The 23084-nt window shown below is 42.4% G+C and overlaps 2 protein-coding genes across 8 annotated transcripts in view; one reads left to right on the forward strand and one right to left on the reverse strand.

Annotated features, from left to right (window-relative positions):
- Nucleotides 1-17928, forward strand: part of C6H15orf40 (chromosome 6 C15orf40 homolog) — an 18826-nt gene extending 898 nt beyond the window's left edge. Inside the window, exons 2-5 of one of the 6 annotated variants that reach the window (XM_023194304.2) lie at nucleotides 254-380; nucleotides 1937-2064; nucleotides 16295-16409; nucleotides 17712-17928. In XM_023194304.2, the coding sequence (XP_023050072.1) occupies nucleotides 254-380; nucleotides 1937-2064; nucleotides 16295-16409; nucleotides 17712-17734 (393 nt within the window). In that variant the 3' untranslated portion in view covers nucleotides 17735-17928. Of the gene's footprint in view, nucleotides 1-253; nucleotides 381-1936; nucleotides 2209-4947; nucleotides 6006-10610; nucleotides 11217-12957; nucleotides 14603-16292; nucleotides 16894-17711 lie in introns of those variants that run through there. The other 5 variants (XM_023194303.2, XM_023194302.2, XM_023194299.2 and 2 more) reach the window with 5 other exon arrangements.
- Nucleotides 17929-18293: 365 nt separating this feature from the next.
- On the reverse strand, nucleotides 18294-22831 carry RAMAC (RNA guanine-7 methyltransferase activating subunit). 2 transcript variants are annotated; one of them, XM_023194305.2, is made up of 4 exons: nucleotides 22651-22830; nucleotides 21637-21681; nucleotides 19812-19990; nucleotides 18294-18802 (listed from the first exon to the last, which is right to left on the reverse strand). In XM_023194305.2, the coding sequence occupies exons 3-4, from the start codon at nucleotides 19979-19981 to the stop codon at nucleotides 18616-18618; spliced, it is 357 nt and encodes a 118-aa protein (XP_023050073.1). In that variant the 5' UTR covers nucleotides 19982-19990; nucleotides 21637-21681; nucleotides 22651-22830; the 3' UTR covers nucleotides 18294-18615. The 2 variants fall into 2 exon arrangements, with proteins under 2 accessions (XP_023050073.1, XP_023050074.1); XM_023194306.2 differs by lacking the exon at nucleotides 21637-21681 and having other exon boundaries at nucleotides 22651-22831.
- Between the last annotated feature and the right edge of the window lie 253 nt (nucleotides 22832-23084).

Consider the following 23084-nt stretch of genomic DNA (forward strand, 5'->3'; position numbering starts at 1 on the left):
AAGTTTAGAAGCCAGAGTTAGGTTTTCTTGCAAGGGAGGAAAAAACACTGTTGGGTTGATGGGAACGCTTCGTGGGAAAATTGAGTAGAGCCTTGAACGTTGTGGGAAAAGCGTTCTAGGTGACCAGAAGTCCCTGGACACCACTGATTAATCTAATTTGCCTGTTAAGGGTGAAAGGGGGTAGTGGAAGAATCAAATTAAATGTGTGGGAAAGTATTTTGTAACCTGTAAAGTTGCGTGGTTGTCATTTTAGGGGAAAAGCCAGAGCAAGGAACCAGAGAGACCACTTCCTCCCTTAGGTCCTGTGGCAGTTGATCCTAAAGGTTGTGTCACCATAACCATCCATGCAAAACCTGGCTCCAAACAAAATGCTGTAACAGGTATACCTGGACACTGGGGTGGGATCAGGTGTGAATCAGGTGTCTCCTACAGCCTCCCTTTGCTTTGGTCAGCTGAAAGCTTATTCTGTGACAGTTCATTTTTCACATCTGCAGTTAGAGTTTCTCCATTTTAAAATTCTAGATTCTAATGTAAAGGTGTCTGAAAGTTAATATATCTTTAAGTCATGCCAAGTTACACGAAAACCATTGTATATTTTCCTTTTTAAAAATACGGTATTTTAGAAAGGACAGGTATGGAAACTTGTGCGTAGTCTAGATTATTCTTACTTTGTCCTGTTCCAAAACTGGAGACATTGGCCAGAGAAAGAAGAGATATTTTAGTGTAGTTTAAATATCACTGGCCTAAGGAGAGGGAGAAAACTTGAGATCTGAGACCCGTGATCAGTTCCTGTGCGAACTTGTTTTAAATCAAAACAGTGTAAAACATTCGTGAGCCTAGTTTTTTCATCTGTCAGATGAGATCATTAGACTAAGAGGCTTTCAGGCTATTCTCTGGAGTGCTGGAGGTACCTCAGGAATCAGCTTTGGGCAAGGGGGAGGCCAGGCAGACAGGGCTGCTGACTAGCTGTATTTACATTTGTTTTAAATATTGGGATTCTAGAGAAAATTGAGGGAAAGGGTTTCTAAAGGAGAAAAAAGTTGGAAAACCATTGCTCTAAATTATTTTGAAGGTATTTTGCACCTCTAAAGCTCTGTATTTCAAACCATTTTTAGATTTTGAAAGGAAGACCACAAAATTGGTGTGCTAGACCTGGTTTATGCTGATGACCAAGTTAACTTAGCCATACCCTCCTTGGCCAGCATTTTCTAAGTAGTGGGTGTAGACATTATCTGCTGTTGGAATATTATGTTTCATTAGATCTAAAATGGGAGGCTGGGTGCCATGGCTCATTTGTAAAATGGAGATAATAATGGTATTAATATCTTCATAAAGTCATTATAAGGATTAAAGAAGTTAGTATTTGTAAAGCCTTTAACACATTTGTGTGTGCTTAAAATTTGTGTATAGTAAGTGCTCTGTAAATATTTGTTAAGTAAACATTATTAAATTTTAAAAACACTCAGGATATATGTCACATAAGAGGTGAACCTAGTCCAGGGCTTTCATTTTCCTGATGAGGAAACCCTGCACAACCCTGTACAATCTAGTAAGCTGCCCTGTCCATGCACTTCCTCAGTGACATGGATGAGGCTGAAGGCCATCTATGACTCCCTGCCTGGGGCTTTTCACATACCAAGGTCTATTTCCAGTTGCCTAAAGCCAGGATACTCCCCAGGGCTCTGTAAGCCCACCTTGGTCAGCAAGATTGAGTTAATAACTGTTTTCTTCTCTGGATTTATTTCCTGTAATGGTAGGGCCATTTTTATCATGTTCATGTTCCCTTAAATGTGATTAATAATTCATATCTTCATTCAGCAGTTTTTAATTGAAAATTTATGTGCCAGGCAAATGCAAAAACTCTTTTACAAAATGTCCTTGCTTCATGAAGAAAAAGAACTCCTTAAGGGTAAAGTCCATACTGTTTTCATTCCAGATTTGACAGCAGAGGCCATAAATGTAGCTATCGCAGCACCTCCATCAGAGGGAGAGGCTAATGCTGAGCTCTGTCGGTATCTTTCCAAGGTCCTAGAAGTCAGGAAGAGTGATGTGGTTTTGGATAAGGTAGGTCTCTCTCTCTCTATTTATTTATTTATTTTGAGACAAAATCTTGCTCTGTCGCCCAGGCTGGAGTGCAGTAGCACAATCTTGGCTCACTGCAACCTCCACCTCCTGGGTTCAAGCTATTCTCCTGCCTCAGCTTCCTGAGTAACTGGGATTATAGGCGCATGCCACCACACCTGGCTAATTTTTGTATTCTTAGTAGAGACAGAGTTTCACCATGTTGGTCAGGCTGGTCTTGAACTCCTGACCTCAAGTGATCCACCTGCCTCCTCCTCCCGAAGTGCTGGGATTAGAGGTATGAGCCACCATGCCCGGCAGTCTCTCTCTTTTTAAACCTCTTTGATTATTTTATTTCTTTGTTTTATGTTTGTTTTTGTTTTTGAATGGAGTCTTGCTCTGTTTTCCAGGCTGGAGTGCAGTGGTACAATCTTGGTGCACTGCTACCTCTCACTCCCAGATTTGAGCGATTCTCCTGCCTCAGCCTCCCGAGTAGTTGGGATTACAGGCACCCACCACCAGGCCCAGCTAATTTTTGTATTTGTAGTAGAGACAGGGTTTCACCATGTTGGACAGGCTGATCTCAAACGTCTGACCTGAGGTGATTCACCCACCCCGGTCTCCCAAAGTGCTGGGATTACAGGTGTGAGCCACTGCGCCTGGCCTTATTTTATTTCTTTTTTGAGATGGAGTCTCACTCTGTTGCCCAAGCTGGAATGCAGTGGCATGATCTTGACTCACTGCAACCTCCGCCTCCCCGGTTCAAGCGATTCTTCAGCCTCAGGCCTCCCAGGTAGCTGGGATTACAGGTGCCCACCACCACACCCAGCTAATTTTTGTATTTTTAGTAGAGACGGGGGTTTCACCATGTTGGCCAGGCTGGTCTGGAACTCCTGACCTCAACCGATCTGCCCACCTCAGCCTCCTAAAGTGCTGGGATTACAAGTGTGAACCACCATGCCCAGCCATCTTTGATTATTACACATTAATAATGATTCGTAAAATAACTGATTTTTCTGTCTTTTTCAAATAATTGAGAAACTAGTTGTTTATAACTTTTATATTTACTTAATCACAGAAATCTGTGAATTCTTCCTATTTAGTCTCCTTCATGCCTGCTGCCTTAATCCTTACTGAGACTGTCCGCGCTGTGTGCTTATGCTTCTTCACTGCCACTGTTGCCAACATTTTCTCCTTTCTGAAATCATTCCTGAACCTGCTGTCAGATTAATCTTGCTTACCTTTCTCATCCTTTAAACCATCACCACACTAAACAACCTAAAGCAATTCCTATTGTTAGTCATCTCCATGAATGACTCCATCAAGTATTGCTAAACCCCCACTTTGTCCTTGCTCGCTAGGAGTAGCTCATTGGGAAGATAGAAGGTTCATATGATGTCATTAATATGGTTTTGTACTAGGGGTGGATATCAAAATCACCTGGGAATGATTTCTAAATACAGATCCGTGGGTATCACTCTAGACTTCTTGAAATAGAATCTGCAGGAGGGGGGCCCCAGCCATGTTTATATTTCTTAAAGCTCTACTTGTTTTCCAGTGCCACTGTATAGTTCCTATCCAGATTCCAGCTGGCATTCACAGTCATTGATTAACAAACTGCACCTAAAAATCCAAACCTGTGGCAGGTCATTTCTGATTTTTGTTTAGTGCTTATGCTCTGACGTTTGCCTGAAAGGTATTCCCCACTCTTCTGCCTGTTCAAATTCCATCGATCTAAATAAACCCCTTCTCAAATTTTATCTTCTTTAAAGGCTGTGTTTGTAAACAAATCCTTTTTTTTTTTGAGATGGAGTTTCACTCTTGTTGCCCAGGCTGGAGTGCAATGGCGCAATCTCGGCTTACTGCAACCTCTGCCCCCTGGGTTCAAGTGATTCTCCTGCTTCAGCCTCCCGAGTAGCTGGGATTGGAGGCGTGCACCAACATGTCGGCTAATTTTTATATTTTTAGTAGAGACAGGGTTTCGCCGTGTTGGCCAGGCTGGTCTCGAACTCCTGACCTTAAGTGATCCACCCGCCTCGGCTTTCCAAAGTGCTAGCATTACAGGCATGAGCCACCACACCCGGCCAACAAATCCTTTTTAAAGTTGTTTTAAGTGGTTGTGAAATCGTGGCACTTGAATATCTGGCTACTTTTTGTTTGGAATTTTCAGAAATGTTAACAACATAGAGAATAGCAATTTGTTTATATCTATAATTATTTTACTACAAAGTTTATGTAAAATTGCAATATTTATTTATTTTAAAGATGATTTTCATTTTTAACTTAAAGAATTGCTTGAGACTAGAATATTATAAAGATTCTATATTCATTTTTTAGATTTTTTTTTTTTTCTGTCGCCCAGGCTGGAGTGCAGTGGCATGATCTCAGCTCACTGCAACCTCCACCTCCTGGGTTCCAGCGATTCTCCTGCCTCAGTCTCCTGAGTAGCTGGGATTACAGGCACACGCCACCACCCCCGGCTAATTTTTGTATTTTTAGTAGAGACAGGGTTTCATCATGTTGGTCAGGCTGGTCTTGTACTCCTGACCTTGTGATCCACTGCCCACCCCAGCCTCCCAAAGTGCTGGGATTACAGGCGTGAGCCACTATGCCTAACCCATTTTTGAGTTTTTAATGTCCAGCTTTTATTATAGAAATTGATGTATGAAAGTAAAAACCCTGGAGAGTTGTTAGTACTAACAAAAGTTTAGTAACAAATGTTAGGAAGAATCTAAGAGACAGTCTTTGATTAGACCCTAAGACCCTAACCAAGAGAAAGTGGTACCTAAGCCATCAGGAGAGCCCATTATACAACTAAGGTCTGCTATCTCTAATAGCATTAGAATGTGCTAGACAGTAAAGTATGTTTTTTCTCTTTTGGTCCAGGGTGGTAAATCTCGTGAAAAGGTGGTGAAGCTTTTGGCTTCTACAACTCCAGAAGAGATCTTGGAGAAATTGAAAAAGGAAGCCAAAAAAACATAAAAGCAAGGAATGAGGCCGGGCTCAGTGGCTCATGCCTGTAATCCCAGCACTTTGGGAGGCCGAGGTGGGTGTATCACCTGAGGTCAGGAGTTTGAGACCAGCCTGACCAACATGGTGAAACCCCATCTCTAGGAAAAATACAAAATTAGCTGGATGTGATGGCGCATGCCTGTAATCCCAGTTACTCAGGAGGGTGAGGCAGGAGAATTACTTGAACCCGGGGGGCAGAGGTTGCAGTAAGCCGAGATCACACCATTGCACTCCAGCTTGGGCAACAAGAGTGAAACTCCCTTCCCGCCAAAAAAAGAAATGAAAAATACATCCTTGAGAAACTTTTTTATTGCTAATGATAAAGAGACTGTTAAATAGAAAAATATACTACATGCATAGAAGAACATGGGGGACATATATAGGTATATATTCAAATAAGACTCCAAAAAGTAGAAATTTAGAAAGTGCTATACATTGAATCAGGTTCTAAAATCCCTAACCCCAAACAGCCTGGAACATGTTACTCTGATTTCATGGCATTGTAAAATAACAGAGTTGGAAAGAATATTCAAGATGACCTGATTTAACACCTTTCATTCTGTTGTGGGGGGCTTTTGATATCCTATATCCAGAAGTTGAGAGTCTTACTCAAGATTGTACCATGCAAGCTGGCAACTAGAACCCAAATCCTTTGACTCCTTGTTGAATGCAGTTTTTCTAGATTGTAAATTAAAAATCGTATCTTTACAACGGTTCTGGAATTCGGGGGATTGCCTTCTAATCCAGTTTACAAGTCACAGAAAACTTGTTATGCTGCTTTGTAGTCTTACCTTAGATTTTAAAATGCTTATTTAAATGTAAAAATGGCTTTTTTTTTTAACATCTTTTAAAGACTATTGACCATTTTGTGGAAAAAGTAAAGAAAAATCATGACTTGTAATTAAATGTGAATTATAATTTTTGAGAAGTCACTGAATTTTCTTCTTCCTCAGTAATAACTTATAATTAGCAAGTTCAGTAGTTTTTATGACTCTCCAAAGATCCTTAAGAAAGAGGACTTGGAAGCTATTTTTAGTATTTGTAAAAGCCTGTCAGAAATTACATCTATATTAAAGTTTCAAAAGCTAAGAATATATTTTTACATATTCAGGTCAAGTTATAGAAATTTATTAAGGTGAGTAACTTAATTTCCTTTGCTGATCAGAAGAGCGGATTTGCAGTTGTGCGCTTTGTCCAGCAAGTACATGAGAAAGATGTATTGATGGACCAAATCATTAAAAACAAAATCCACAAGGAAGACCAATAATAAAAATTCCTGATGGTAGCTGGGCATGGTGGCTCACGCCTGTAATCCCAGCACTTTGGGAGGTTGAGGCAGGAGGAACACTTGAGCCCAGGAGTTGGAGACCAGCCTGGGCAACAAAATGAGACACTGTATCTGTCTCTGTCTCTCTCGATAGACAGACAGATAGAAATTTTATAAATATGTATATATATATACACATACATATATTTATATATGAGATTATATGTAAGACCTCATATGTAAGAAGTCCAGGCCGGGTGTGGTGGCTCACTCCTGTAATCGCAGCACTTTGGGTGGCCAAGGCAGGTGGATCACCTGAGGTCAGGAGTTTGAGACCAGTCCGGCCAACATGGTAAAATCTCGTCTCTACTAAAAATATAAAAACTAGCCGGGTGTGGTGGTGGGTGCCTGTAATCCCAGCTACTCGGGAGGCTGAGGCAGGAGAATTGCTTGAACCCAGGAGATGGAAGTTGCAGTGAGCCGACACAGCGCCACTGCACTCCAGCCTCGGCAACAGAGTGAGACTCCATCTCAAAAAAAAAAAAAAAAGAAAAAAGAAAAAATCCCAGACAGTGAAAGAGAAGCCACTCATCTAGAACAACTCTTAACTTGTACCAAATAGGTATCAAGGACAAGAAAAAGGTGGCTTATGTGAGATCACAGTGCACATTAGTGGCAGAGTTTGGTTTAAGCCCAGCTGCTTTGTCTTCTAAACTATGCCATACACTGCCTGCAAATGTGCTTCTGTTTTACATGGTCTTAAGAGCTTTTCCCACTCTTTTTCAACACCATTTCAGTGTGTGCCATAAAGCCGTTTTACTTGTGGATTTTACATGGATCACTGTTAGAATGTCATAAAATGATACTATAAAAAATCAACTTTCCTGGCCGGACAGTGGCTCACATCTGTAATCCCAGCACTTTGGGAGGCCAAGGAGGGTGGATCACCTGAGGTCGGGAATTGAGACCAGCCTGACCAACATGGAGAAACCCCATGTCTACTAAAAATACAAAAAATTAGCCAGGTGTGGTGGTACGTGCCTGTAATCGCAGCAACTCAGGAGGCTGAGGTAGGAGAATCACTTGAAACTGGGAGTCAAGGTTGTGGTGAGCTGGGATCGTGCCATTACACTCCAGCCTGGGCCACAAGAACAAAACTCCGTCTCAAAAAAAAAAAAAAGATCAACTTTCCGTAGGGCGTGGTGGCTCATGGGCTCATGCCTGTAATTCCAGCACTTTGGGAGGCTAGGGTGGGCGGATAACGCGGTCAGGAGATCAAGACCAGCCTGAACAACATGGTGAAATCCCGTCTCTACTACAAATACAAAAATTAGCTGGGCATGGTGGCACATGCTTATAATCCCAACTACTCGGTAGGCTGAGGCAGGAGAATTGCATGTGCACAGGGACCCGGGAGGCAGAAGTTGCAGTGAGCTGAGATCGCACAACTGTGCTCCAGCGTGGGCTACAGAGGGAGACTCCGTCTCAAAAAAAAAAAAAAAAAAAAGAAAGCTTTCTTTCCTTCCCCTCACTTTTCAGCAGTGCCAGTTTCATCCTTAGGCCCACTTACCTCATATAGACAAAAGGCCAACCAGGTTTCATATTCATGTATCAACCCCTCCAGTAGGAGAAAAGGCCACTCCAAGGAGCTCTGGTATTTTCCAAAAGCTTTCAGTCAACCTTCCCTTATATCAGCCAAAATCAAGTCACATGAAGTTTCTAAGCTAGCCCCTATGGTCAAGGAATGCCATTCTATAACACAAGTTCCCTAAAGCAGTAACTAGAGGAAAGAGTTACCCTAATTATTTCAGGCCAATTAAGGCCCATCCTAGAGGTCAGCATACTCAGAAGCAAAGAAGTAGAGAGAGTGGGATACCTGAATAAAATTGGGAAAAGTACGAAGAGAGGAATGGGTGCTGGATAGGAACCAGCAGTTTCTACTACGATAACCTGTTTACTTCATTTTAAGTGGTGATATTTTAAATGTGGGGACATTTTGCCTAGTAAGTTTTTTTTCTGTGAGAAACATAGCAGTATCTTGTAACAAGATATGGTGACACTTTGTCATCAAAAACTACTTTGGGGCTGGGCATGGTGGCTCACGCCTGTAATCCCAGCACTTTGGGAGGCCAAGGTGGGTGGATCACCTGAGGTCAGGAGTTCAAGACCAGCCTGGCCAACATGGTGAAACCCTGCCTCTACTAAAACTACAAAAAATAGCTGGGCGTGGTGGTACATGACTATAATCCCAGCTACTTGGGAGGCTGAGGCAGGAGAATCGCTTGAACCCGGGAGGCAGAAGCTGCAGGGAGCCGGGATCGCACCACTGCACTCCAGCCTGGGCGATAGAGCGAGACTCCGTCTCAACAACAACAACAAAAAACCAGAAACAAAACAAAACAAAAAAAACTGTTGGAGGTAGGAACTGGCCCAGGGGCTGTATTTCCAGAACATGATTCCCTTTTCCCCCTGCAAACGAGGTAGTCTTTAGCAGTCTAACAAATTGTCTCACATAGGATTATTCCTACTGGTAAGAGATCACAGCTAAGGCTTGGGCACCTTGACCTGCTGTAGAAGCTCAGTTAATGTACTTTTCGTCATCTGGGCTGTGGTCTTCCCCTATGAATACTGAAGTAGACCCAGTGACCTAGTGCCCAAGGCACAAAATATTCAGCCTCCATAACATTCGTTTAATGACATGATTCTAGCTTTGCCCACTCCCATTAATTTCAAGTGAATACTGGCTAGGCAGTCTACATTGACTTGATTACACTGCCTTTCTTGTCCTGTGTTGTCCTGAGAATCCCGGATTTGAAGCAGCCCATGAATAAGGTTTGGAAAATATTTATCCAACTATGCTGACATATGATGTTCTAGCACTGCATCTGTCATCTATCATCCCCACCTTAATAAATGATAATTACTTGTGCAAACATGATGTATTAATCATTTATTATCTTGGGTGCTTACTTGACAGACACTGCTAGGTGCTTTGCCTATACTGTACTTTGACAGAACCTGGGAAAGAAGAGCCTGGCTCATTATGCCCTGGAGGCAGGAGCAGAGATTTCAGACTCGATTTCTGTGAGCCATTCCACACTTTCCTCTCGGTTAGGGGATGGACAGCATTCCCTCTGATGGACCAGAGGATGGAGGTGGCATCTTTGCAGTGTTTACAGTTCCAAACACCTAGGCTAGGTGTGGTGGCTTACGCCTGTAATCCCAGCACTTTGAGAGGCTGAGGCGGGTGGATCACTTGAAGTCAGGAGTTTGAGACCAGCCTGACCAATATGGCAAAACCCCATTTCTAAACTAAAAATAAAATACTAGCTGGGCATGGTAGTGCATGCCTGTAGTCCCAGCTACTCGGGAGGCTGAGGTCTGAGAATCACTTGAACCCAGGAGGTAGAGGTTGCAGTGAGCCAAGATCGTGCCACTGTACTCCAGCCTGAGTGACAGAGATTCTGTTTTGAAAAATCAAGTTCCGAACACATAAATGCTCAAACTTTAGGAGGCAGCTCTCTAGGCTGTGGGCTGTCAGCATCCCATCCTGGATTCCAGGCATTTGGTTATATAGTTCCTTAGCTATAATGCAGAAGATACATTTTAGAACCCATGTGGCACCAAATTCAAATTGTTTTAATGCATGTAACTAGTGACTAAAAACTTAGAATTTCAATTCACATCCAAGAGGTGGCACCATAACACAACAGCAGAAAGCCACACAAACTTTGAAACTCGGTTCCTTTTGTAGTCAATAGCACTATTAGGAAATTTGTTCTGCAGTGCCTGACTACCATGCTCACATGCTGTGATCCTTCTCATCTTCTCAAAGCCATTCCTTAAGCTTAGTCCCCTTGTATCTTAAATTTAGCTCAGGCCAGAGTGGTGTTAACTTGGGGCTAGCTGGGTACATAAGAGTCTCAGCCCATTGCCACGGTGGAATCAGCATGATCTTGAGTTCCTTCCTTAACTCTGCAGGTTTCAGAAGTCCACGTAGCCAGTGTTTCTGAAAATGGATCTGGGCTGGGCAATTGGCAAGGAGCTAATTTCTAATCAGGATGCCAACTTATTAACTTGAGTGAAGAACACGCCTGCCAAATAGACTATAGTGGGATCTGCTAGTGAGAACATTCTGTCCCTTTGGGAAATCTCTTTTTAAGAGAATCATCATTTGAAGGCTGCTTAGAGAGCTTGGAATCAGAGCTAGGGAAATTAGGGGCCAAGGTAAGGAAGCTATGACCATCTGTAACTCCCATTTCTGCTGCAGGGATGGACCTATGGTATCAACCAGCCACAGATGATCTTTTGGGACAACATTGGAGATAATGATCCTTCATGGTACAAGAACTCCCTTTTTCTGGGTTGCAGGAAGACCACCTATTTCTACCCACATAGGCATTCCTCAGATAATCCTTATAAGTCAGTTATTAAGGGTTTTTGCATTTTATGATCCTGTCTGCCTCAGGGTCCATCGGTTCCCAAGATAGAGTTTGGGGAGGGAAGAATCCCCAAACTTTGCGACCACAAGTTACATACTCCCTGGTCATTTCTACAGGAAACTAATCTGTGATGTGTTTTTACTATCACAGTGATGTTCAAACTGTTTCAAAGCCTTAGGTTTCCCCAGAGATGCCTAGGGGGATTGGGGCACTGTGGACAGTAAGAGAGTGAGTCAAGTCAACAGAAATGCTAGCCTTTAGTTCTCTTCTACAGTCATACTGGGCAGCATGTACACATGATAGCTGCTCATACCACATGTGGCTATTGAACACTTGAAATGTGACTAACAGAATTTAAAAGTAAAAGATAAAGCTGGCCATGTTGACTCACACATGTAATCCCAGCACTTTGGGAAGCTGAGGCAGAAGGATAGTTTGCGGCCAGGAGTTTGAGACCAGCTTGGGTGACGTAGTAAGGCCCCATTTCTACAAAAAAAATTTTTTTAGAATTAGCCAGGCATGGTGGCGTGTGCCTGTAGTCTCAGCTACTTGCGAGGCTGAGGCAGGAGGATCACTTGAGCTCAGGAGTTTTATGCTGTAATGAGCCATGATTGTGCCACTGCATTCCAGCTTGGGTGACAGAGCAAGACCCTGTCTCAAAAAAAAAAAAAAAAAAAAGGGAAAAAAGCATAATAGAAATAAAGGCCATGTTGGAAGCAGTGCATCAGAGAAGAGGCTGAAAACAGTATGGAATTTAGAAGGCAAGATAGAGAAGAGTGAATAAAGAAAGGAAAATAACAGCTATAGAAGTCAGTTAAAAATTATTATTATTATTTATTTATTTATTATTATTTGAGACGAAGTTTCACTCTTGTTGCCCAAGCTGGAGTGCGGTGGTGCAATCTCTGCTCACTACAACCTTCACCTCCCAGGTTCAAGCAATTCTCCTGCCTCAGCCTGAGCCTGAGTAGCTGGGATTACAGTCCTGAGCCACTACGCCTGGCTAATCTTTTGTTTTGTTTTGTTTTGTATTTTTAGTAAAGATGGGGTTTCGCCATGTTGGCCAGACTGGTCTCAAACTCTTGATCTCAGGTGATCCATCTGCCTCGGCCTCCAAAACTGCTGGGATTACAGGCGTGAGCCACCATGTCCGGTCAAAATTATTCATTTTTGTATTGTTTCACTTTTTATATTATTTTGTAAACACACGAGTTGAGGAAATTTTAAAATGCGAAAAATACACATACAAACAACAAAGCTGTGGCCATTAGCAATTAGAGCAGCTTTATTTACCTAATTCAGACAAAGAAGCTGGAGATCCTTTAGGGAGTTAAAGGCACTAGCAGTGGAAAAAAACCATGAGATCATCGTCACATCATCCCCTGAAGCTGTCTCAAGAGGAGTCACTGAAACCCAGAGAAAATCTAACTGGTAATTAATACATAGGGCTCTCGTGTCCCTGAGGGAAAGGAATGAAAACACCAGCTCAATTAGCCCATACGTGGGGCTGTCTGTGCCCTTTAGGGAGATGAATGAAAACAGCTGAAATCAGCCCGTCAGCCCATGAAGACATGGTGAAAGATATGCGAGTTGTCCTTCTTGCACCTCAGCAGCCCACAGATAACTCATTCTTATATATGAACCTGACTGACTGGGTACCCATTATATGCCTAGCTCCGTGCTCCATACTTCATGCTCTCTCTTAATCCTGCGATGGGGCAGTTGAATCACATATTAGCTGTTTTGTTGTTGTTGTTGTTGTTTGTTTGTTTTTGAGATGGAGTCTCGCTCTGTCACCCAGGCTGGAGTGCAGTGGTGCAATCTCGGCTCACTGCAACCTCCGCCTCCTGGGTTCAAGTGATTTTCCTGCCTCAGCCTCCCGAGTAGCTGGGATTACAGTCATGTACCACCACGCCCAGCTAATTTTTTTTATTTTTAGTAGAGATGGAGTTTTGCCTTGTTGGCCAGGCTGGTCTGGAACTCCTGACCTCAGGTGATCCTTCCACTTCGGCCTCCCAAAGTGCTGGGATTACAGGCATGAGCCACTGTACCCGGCCAGCTGTTCTGACAGAAGACTTGTCTTCTTCATTAACCTGCTCCTCCTATTTCATCCTGTAAATCTTTAAATCTGAGGGGTATTATCCACAGCTCATCTCCACTTTTCTAATCTGACAGCACTGATAGTTGAATTCCTCAGAAGCAAGATGTTTCTCTGGCACCCGGAGGCCTCAACGGTGTCACAACAGCTGAAGTGTCACTTCTTCCTCATCCTGGGCACACTGTGATGTAGTGCAGCCCCACTGATTGGGACCCATGCAGCCAGCCTGGCCCAGGGCCGCTCTCTCCCAGAATGTCCACAGGTCAAGGGTTCTCTACTTCCATCCTTATTTTCCTCAAAAGCTGGTCCCAGCAGTAATCGACCAGACTTCTAGAAAAGAGGAGATATCTGCTCTCAAGGCTGCTATGGGCTCCAGTGTTGTAATCTGCTACTTGAATCTAGTTGTTTATTTCATTCTATAATAATTTAATATAGCAGATGTCAGGAAAAATCTTTGTTTAGATATTATGTCATCTCTGGATATATCTGAATCCTAAAGGATTAATCTTAATATTAACAATATTCACTTCTGCCAGTGTCAAGAGTATTTTCTGCTGTAGGGCTTAAATCAATTTTAAAATTTGAGAGTTTTAAAAGCATATCTTTCTGTGTTCATAAATAAACAGAATAAAAATTCTTTGAGTACCTTATATAATTTTTCACACAGAATTAACCAAAGCCTTATTTAATATTTCAAAATCCTCATTTATACATATTAAATATGTGTCTTTGGTTAAAATGCAAGATACTGAAAGAAAAATTCAAATAGGCATTTCAGTAAATAGTTTACATATAATATCTAATTTGTCTGACATTACAAAGTAAGTATTTTCACAAGTAACGTTTCCAGCTAACTGAAGTCCAATAATAATAAAGGCCACCTTAAGCTGGGAGTATTTGTTTCCTATATTGCCTAATTAAAAAAAAAAAATCCTTTTCACTGTAGATAATTGTGCTAATTAAAAGAAGTCAACAGTCTATGGCATAGATTTCCATACATAGCCAGATCTGTGTTTGGATAGAATGAATCAAATGATATAGGAAGTCTAGGAAAATTTTTAAGGTATAAAAAATTGTATTTCGGTTTGGCTTGAACTTGTTTAAAAATAGATAATGTGTTTTAAAAAAATTACATTTAGGAAACAAGTGTAATTCTTTTATGAGAGTTCAAAATTAGTGCTGTCAATAACCTTCAGGGCAAATGATCATTTCCTTCAATTTTAACATTCTAAACTTAAAACTGATATTTCATTACTCTTAATTCTATCATAAAGTCCTATATTTTTCTTTAGGTGAATAAAATACAAGGGGTAATTACATATTTGTCTGTTGAGCATTATAAGGAAAGTGGCTTTGGGAACAAAAACCATGCTAGAAATCTCCCCAGATGTCTTTTTCCTATGTGGTTTCGGGAACCCCAAAACTATTCTCAGAGCAGTGACTCAAGTTTATTACATTCTGTGTAACCCCAAGTCCACCTAGCACTCAAAAACAAAACACAAACAAAAAACTCTAAAAGTCCCCAGCATCCTGTTCTCAAAAGGACATTAATCTGATGTGTTCAATAATTAATATTTGACATTCTAAATTCACTACCAATTTTCAAATGTCAAATGCTATAATTTTATTTTATGTATTTATTTATGTTTGAGATGGAGTCTTGCCCTGTCACTGAGGCTGGAGTGCAGTGGCGCAATCTTGGCTCACTGTAACCTCCACCTCCCACGTTCAAGCGATTCTCTAGCCTCAGCCTCCCTAGTAGCTGGGACTACAGGTGTGCACCACCATGCCTGGCTAATTTTTGTATTTTTCATAGAGACAGGGTTTTGCCTTGTTGGCTAGGCTGGTCTCGAACTCCTGACCTCAGACGGTCCACCACCTCGGCCTCCCAAAGTTCTGGGATTACTGGCGTGAGCCACTGAGCCTGGCCAAATGCTACTAATTTTAGCTCAACTTTTATGCAAACCATCTTCCACATTTGAAGTGTTTATTTTCTGAATTAGATAATTTGCTTTCCTTTGCTAATTCACATATGAATTAACATAAGGAAACAATCACAGATCCTTAATTCTCAGCGTCTCCTGCCCTACCTCATCTTCTGCCCATTACTCTATATCCTTTATGTCAACACTACGCTTTACAATTTACCAAATACTTCCGTTGATTCAACAAATGTTTATGCAGCACCTATTATGTCCCACTAGGGGTTTAATGGTCACAACTCTATATTCTCAAGCTCTTCCTTTGGTTATTTATTTTTATAATTCTGTGAGGGTGGCAGGGTGGGTATTGTCACCATTTTTACAGCTGAGCCAATAAGCTCAGCATTTACATGATTTTCTCAAGGTCACATAGGTTTTAAGCACAGAACTGGAAGCCAGGACTCCTTATGCCTAATGTCATATGTTATTATAACAGACTGTCTACTTGAAATTAATTCTGTTTGACACTATTTTAATTCTTTGTTCTTACTCTTAAATTATCTTTAAGCTTTTTTTCATGTCATTTTCTGTCCTATGAAGCAGAAACTGTGCCTTTTATTTCTTCCTGGTTTTAAGCAGATGGGAGGCAGGGGTACAGTCTGATAGTAACTACTGTTAGAAAACAAAAACCGTAACAACATAGATTATTCATGCAGCATGCAGAATTAACTCATGTTGAAAGTAGGTTTCTTCCCATTTTTTCAAGCAGGACTGATACTCAGGACACATGCAGCCTAGCTGTGTTGGGTGTTAAAACATTTAAATACTGTTGGAAAACCACATCTCTTCTGAGCTTCCTGAGAAGCACTCCTCCAGCGCTGGCCTTGGACCCATACGTCTCCCTTTGTGTCAACAGCTGGCACAGCACAGAATCCTGCCCTAAAGCTATAGTCAGCTACTGTCCCAACTGCCTGTGCTTTCTCAGGTGATCATTTTATAAATCTTTTTTTCTTTTCTTTTTTTGAGACACAGTTTTGCTCTTGTTGCCCAGGCTGGAGTGCAATGGCATAGTCTCAGGTCACTACAACCTCCACCTGCCAGGTTCAAGCAATTCTCTTACCTCAGCCTCCCAAGTAACTGGGATTACAGGCATCTGCCACCATGCCTGGCTAATTTTTGTATTTTTAGTAGACACAGGAGTTTACCATATTGGCCAGGCTGGTCTCGAACTCCTGACCTGAGGTGATCTGCCCATCTCAGCCTCCCAAAGTGCTGGGATTACAAGTGTAAGCCACCGCGCCCAGCCTATAAATCATTACTTTTAGAGCCAGGGTCTCTCTAGCCCAAACTGGAGTACAGTGGCATGATCCTAGCTCACTGTAGTCTTAAACTCCTCCTGGACTCAAGGGATCCTCCTGCCTCAGCCTCCTGAGTAGCTAGGACTACAGGCATGCACCACCACAACCAGCTAATTTTTAAATTTTCTGTAGAGACAGGATCTTGCTACATTGCCCAGGCTGGCCTCGAACTCCTGGCTTCAAGTGATCTTCCCACCTCGGCCTCCCAGAGTGCTGGGATAACAGGCGTGAGCCACCATATTCAACCAGGTGATACATATTTTTAATAACACTTCTGCTTTCAGAGAAGATCCTGGGGTATAGTCAGGACATTACTATCTAGGCTAAATATCTGTAGTATCAAATCCTATCTCAAATCCTATCTTTAGATAACAGCACTGGCTTCTTGCCTACTGATGTAATTAGGGGGGTACAGGGAAAACCCTTACTGTTAAAATTGTATTTGCATCTTAATGTGAATGCACGAATTATTAGGTCCTTTCCAATAAAATAGTTACCTGAGAGGGTGGCTCTTCAGGGAGAATAAAAGGGAGAGGTAGATGCAGAGCATGAAGTACCTGGGGAAGTCAACCTCGAGGGCCTAGACTGGGGTGCTAAGAGAGAAGGCAGTAAAAAACAGGCTTACGAAGATACCCTTTTTTTTGAGATGAAGTCTCGCTCTGTTGCCCAGGCTGGAGTGCAGTGGCATGATCTTGGCTCACTTCAACTTCTGCCTCTGGGCTTCAAGTGATTCTCCTGCCTTGGCCTCCTGAGTAGCTGGGATTACAGGCGTGCCACCACACCTGGCTAATTTTTATATTTTTAGCAGAGACAGAGGTCTCATCATGTTGGTCAGGCTGGTCTCAAACTCCTGACCCCAAGTGATCTGCCCGCCTCAGCTTCCCAAAGTGCTGGGATTACAGGCGTGAGCCGCCACGCCCGGCTGGAAGGTGCCTTTTAAAATATTGTTTAGTATTTTTTTTTTTTTTTGGTCACTCTAATAAAGTCAGGAAGGTGCCTGTTAATTCCTCTGACCTTATGTTGAAATTTGCACTCCTAATGTTACTCTCAAACGAAATAAGCCCTTTTCAACAGATATGAAGGACAGCATAAAAAAACCAAAAATCTCATTTCAACATATTAATAAATGGATTAACTACCAGAACTTGGGAGTGAAGATGCTTAAATTTTTAAAATTTTTATTTGAATGAAATCATTGTAATAATCATTCAAATGATTTGAAATAGAATGATCTCTGTGAAAGGAAGTTTATAGCATCACTATTTATAGAAGAGAAAGCAGCAGAGGTATGTATCTGGAAGTGAATATAACATTGTAAAATCAGCCCACATTAAATACCAAAAAAGTAAGATCAAAATGCAGGATTACTTACAGGATTAAAAAGAAAAGTGTGAACAGTACAGAGTTAAACTTTTGTATGTGTGAATTTTGACCTGCTATGTTGTTAGCGAAAAGCCTTAGTGTTTGCATAAAATGATGTGTATGTACCCTGATCCCAACCACCATGAGATCAAGACACAAACTGACAACGATTCCTTCTTTATTTTACAGCTTTATTACTAATTTCCCTCTAAAAAGAAACCCAAATAAATGTGACGCTGACTCATCTATAGAGTAAGGAATCACAAAGTACCATAGTACTTTACAAAAGCAAAAAAAAAAGCGATTGTTTTACCTTTCAACTGCTGATGTTATGTACAATCTATCACAAGAAGCATAGCTGTGCATTCATGAGCTGATTATATCAACCTCTAGAATTTTTTTTTTTTTTTTTTTGAGACGGAGTCTCGCTCTGCCGCCCAGGCTGGAGTGCAGTGGCCGGATCTCAGCTCACTGCAAGCTCCGCCTCCCGGGTTTACGCCATTCTCCTGCCTCAGCCTCCCGAGTAGCTGGGACTACAGGCGTCCGCCACGTCGCCCGGCTAGTTTTTTGTATTTTTTAGTAGAGACGGGGTTTCACCGTGTTAGCCAGGATGGTCTTGATCTCCTGACCTCGTGATCCGCCCATCTCGGCCTCCCAAAGTGCTGGGATTACAGGCTTGAGCCACCGTGCCCGGCCCAACCTCTAAAATTTTAGAAATGAGCACATCTAAGCATATGGATCCTCTCTTACCTTACAAAGTAAAAGTAAGCATTTTCTATTTAAAAATTTTTATTTCTGTGTAAAACAAAGAACTCCTAGAGGTCAAATAATATACCAAACTCATAGCACTATTAAGTCATGAAAAAAGAAGATTCTGAGGTAGAAGTCAAGCAATATAATCCACAATTTCAGGTATTCCCAGCAACCACTGCATCTCGCAAGTAAGATCTATTTTTTTTTAAAGTCTCAACTTCCACAAAATCAATAATCCATTCTCTAAAATCAGATATAAAACTATGACCAACAGAAGACACCCAAACTTTTGTCATGGTAACAGAGTAAATGCTTTTACTAAAAGCTGCCAACATTTCTATCAGTAGTAACCGTAAGGAGGCCGCTGGTTGTAACCATAATGTCCATATTGCTGGGGATAGTAAGGTTCTTGTCTGTGTTGCGGGTAATTGTTACCCCAGGATCGTCCATGCCACTGATTGGATCGATTGTCACTTGGCCACCCCCATCTGTTGTCCCTGCCTCTGAACTGTCTGTTGTCTTGCAACCTACAACAATAAAAACAAAAAAGGTCTTTAAACTTCCCTTGTTAAAAAAACATTATGACAAACCCATAGCAGTGCTTCTGGTTTCTCATTCTAATACACAATAAATAAGACTATAAAACATTTTTCACAATAGAACGTTATAGCACCAGTTATTCAAAACTTCCCTAAGATTGAAATCACTCTTCCAGTGTTATACTAGGTACACTTTACAGAGACATAGGCAGACTATATAACCAATAGAATAGTTCCAAATTAAAGTGAAATCTATTCAATTATACAAAAACGATATAGTAATTTATTCCTTTGACTATTTTGAATTATTAAGTAAAAGTAACTTCCATTTGTAAACTTCTTCCTAAAGTAAAATCAAAACAATATTTTCTTTCTGGAATTGAACAAGTTGTTGAAAACTCTAGGGTTTTTTTTTTTCTTTTTTTTTTTTTGAGACGGAGTCTCGCTCTGTCGCCCAGGCTGGAGTGCAGTGGCCGGATCTCATCTCACTGAAAGCTCTGCCTCCTGGGTTTATGCCATTCTCCTGCCTCAGCCTCCCAAGTAGCTGGAACTACAGGCGCCCACCACCTCGCCTGGCTAGTTTTTTGTATTTTTTAGTAGAGACGGGGTTTCACCGTGTTAGCCAGGATGGTCTCGATCTCCTGACCTCGTGATCCACCCGCCTCGGCCTCCCAAAGTGCTGGGATTACAGGTTTGAGCCACCGCACCCGGCCAACTCTAGGTTTTTAAAGTAGATTTGCACTGAAAATACTAGTCTACAGAAAGAACATCTAAAAGCAAGAAAACACACATACTTGAACAGCAAGAAAAAATATATGGTGCTGAAAAAATATTAAAGCAAATATCTATCAGAAACGATGTACCAGGTACTGTTATTAGGTACTAGGTATGCCGTACTAAAAACAGTGGTCCCTGCCCTCACTGATCTTCCAGTCTAGCAGATTAAAGCGATCCTCTGCCAGATCAACCATCTGCATTTATTCTTTTGAATACACACCGATTGCCTCTGTTTCTTTGGTTCCCACCAGCTCTGCTATTCCATTCCTCAACAATTGGAGGAGACTCAGGAGGACGTTTCAGGTATTCCTGATACTCCTTGTCATTTTCTGTGAATCTACTAGCAAACATCTCTTCAAAATTTGGAACAGCTTCAGCAGTGTCAGTCATTCTGAAATTCTGTACAATTTTAAAGACATTTCCATTAAAACAATTTAAAAATTGTTAACACTCTCCAGATAATGAAAAACCAAGAAGTAAGCAATTTTTAGGCAGGGTATTCGTGGAAGCCTTTGTGTGCTTTCAGACTTGTCATATTTTAGATACTGAATTCAACATTTCTTTTCTTTTCTTTTTTTTGAGACAGAGTCTCTCACTCTGTCACCCAGGCTGGAGCACAGTGGCACAACCTCGGGTCACTGCAACCTTGACTTCCCTGGCTCAAACAATCCTCCCACCTCAGCCTCCCAAGTTGCTGGGACTACAGGTGCATGCTACCCATACCCAGCTAATTTTCGTATTTTTTGAAGAGATGGGGTCTTGCCATGTTGCCTAGGCTGGAAGTCTTGGGCTTCAGTGATCCTCCCACCTTGGCCTCCCAAAGTGCTGGGATTACAGGCTTGAGCCACTGTGCCTGGCCCAAATTATTTTTCTTACGTTATTAACTTCCAATAAAAGGTTTTGGACAAAGAGATGTGACAATGGAAGCTACTGTGGTAACTTCTTCATTAGCCTGCCTTTCCTCCAAACATATGCAAATATTTGTAACATTTATACTACCTACTTTCACCCCAACAAAATTAAACCGAAATTATTGTTTGGAGTGCAAGAAACAATATATAGATTTTCTTTTTTTTATTTTTCCCCGAGACAGAGTCTTGCTCTGTCGCCCAGAGCTGGAGTGCAATAGTGCAATCTCAGCACAATGCAACCTCTGCCTCCCAGGTTCAAGCAATTCTCCTGCCTCAGCCTCCCAAGTAGCTGGGATTACAGGCATGCACCACCACACCCAGCTAATTTTGGTATTTTTAGTAGAGATGGGGTTTTGTTGACCAGGCTGGTCTTGAACTCCTGACCTCATGATTCGCCTGCCTTGGCCTCCCGAAGCGCTGGGATTACAGGTGTGAGCCACTGCGCCCAGGTTTTTTTGTTTTGTTTTGTTTTGGTTTTTTTGAGACGGAGTTTCACTCTTGTTGCCCAGGCTGGAGTGCAATGGCACGATCTCGGCTCACTGCAGTCTCCGCCTCCTGAATTCAAGTGATTCTCCTGTCTTAGCCTCCTGAGTAACTGGGATTACAGGTGCACGCCCGCCCGCTAATTTTTGTATTTTTAGTAGAGATGGGGTTTCATTATGTTGGCCAGGCTGATCTTGAACTCCTGACCTCAGGTGATCCACCTGCCTCAGCCTTCCAAAGTGTTGGGATAACAGGCGTGAGCCACCACGCCCAGCCTGACACTCTTATCTTTCAGACTATTGCTCTTAGTATGCTTTATCAAATGCCAAATATAAAAGACTTTCAATGTGTCTGGGATTGGCAAACTATATGTCAAATTCTCAAATCCAAGGAATGAGTTTTAAATAAATTCAGCTAATTAAAATTATGCCTAGAAGAATTCTACTGGGATCACAGAAATCACTAAAAAGATGACCCATACCTAATCCAGATGGGCAGTAAAAATCGTAAGGCAAGGAAAAGGTGCTACTCCATTTTTATGTTCTCATATGTTCTCCCACAACTCCCTACCCACACTCATGTAAACAAATATCAACTATATACTGAGAATGGAATTTAAATAGAATGTTAATTAACCCAAGCTTTACTTACCCCAAAGATTTGAGGCAGCTGTATTGCTTATTAGGTTGTTTAAATCTGTGGGAGGAAAACAACAAACTTGAATTTATTTAAGGAAACTCTCAAAAGGTGTTTGGCGGGGAGGGTAGCGCATAACAGTCTTACTCAAGGACAGAATTGGAGTAAAAGTGCTCTAAGGCCAGGCGCGGTGGCTCACGCCTGTAATCCCAACACTTTGGGAGGCCGAGGCGGGCGGATCACGACGTCAGGAGATCGAGACCAGCCTGGCTAACACGGTGAAACCCCGTCTCTCCTAAAAATAGAAAAAATTAGCTGGGCGTGGTGGCAAGTGCCTGTAGTCCCAGCTACTCGGGAGGCTGAGGCAGGAGAATCGCTTGAACCCGGGAGGCAGAGGTTGCAGTGAGCCGAGATCGCGCCACTGCACTCCAGCCTGGGCGACAGAGCGAGACTCCGTCTCAAAAAAAAGAAAACGCTCTAAAGACTTCCAAAACTAACATTCCAAAGAGGGAACTGGTTCTCACAGTGAAGAGCAAGAAGCTACAAGATTTGTCCTCTGGGTCTTCAAAAGCAAAATAGTTCAAGGATGAATAAGAACTTCATAAAGTATATATGTTCTTTTAGGATAAGCCTTTCAGATTTGTACTTGAACACTACTAATTTATTCACCACAAATAAAACCACAAAGAACTTTGGTTGTGGGCGACTAACCCTGGAAATAACCAACCAGAATGGGGTTTCGCTGCCCTAGGAGGTGAGCCCGGGGAACAGACGAAGATGCAGACTGAAAACAACTGCGTTTTCCAGTCCGTCCTCAAGGCACATCACAGCTTGCTTACCAAGGTTCTGGCATTTTGCTCCCTTCCGAAGCACCTATACCTCCAGAAATGAGGGAAATTATGGGCCGTGAGAAGTAAATGGGTTTCGGTCTAGCAAAGAGTACAGATCACCGCACGAGGGGAGGACACCTCGCCGGCCACCCAGCTCGGCCGCCCCGCTCCCTCCCCCCGGGCGTCCTGGGCGACTCACCCGCCAAGGGCTATGTCTATCCAACTCGGGCCGAACCTCCCCGGCGAGACACTGAGAAGCCGCAGGAGAGGTGACCTCTGGCTCACCACACCGTGGAACTCCAGACCACTCCAGCTCTCCAATGTAACGGAGCCCCTTCCTCTAGAATCCGACAATCACCTGACTTCCGCTTCCGGCGGGCTAATGTTGAGGGTGCCTGTGAAGTCTCGCGATAACTAAGGCTCGTCGTGTGGATCGCTTGGCAACAGATCGCTTCTTCAAATGCTGGCGCAACGCCCAGAGCTCGTTGAGGTGTGGGCAAGTAGCTGTCTGAAGGTGGATGATGCCCTCCATGCGCTTTCAGCCTGCCTGGTGGGTAGCCAGTCGAAAACGTCGCCGTCTATTAAGCTCCTTTGACTGGGAGCCGTTGATGGGTAGAGACGGGAGTTCTGGGA

This window comes from Piliocolobus tephrosceles, chromosome 6 (genome assembly GCF_002776525.5).
Source record: "Piliocolobus tephrosceles isolate RC106 chromosome 6, ASM277652v3, whole genome shotgun sequence".
NCBI lineage: Eukaryota > Metazoa > Chordata > Mammalia > Primates > Cercopithecidae > Piliocolobus > Piliocolobus tephrosceles.

What these genes read in the sequence shown, in the direction of transcription:
- RAMAC (XM_023194306.2), bottom strand. Translation starts at nt 19,981, where the DNA reads ATGACTGACACTGCTGAAGCTGTTCCAAATTTTGAAGAGATGTTTGCT. An exon ending in CAAAGAAACAGAGGCAATCG is followed by an intron (nt 18,803 to 19,811) that starts GTGTGTATTCAA and finishes TTATTGTTGTAG; the next exon opens with GTTGCAAGACAACAGACAGT.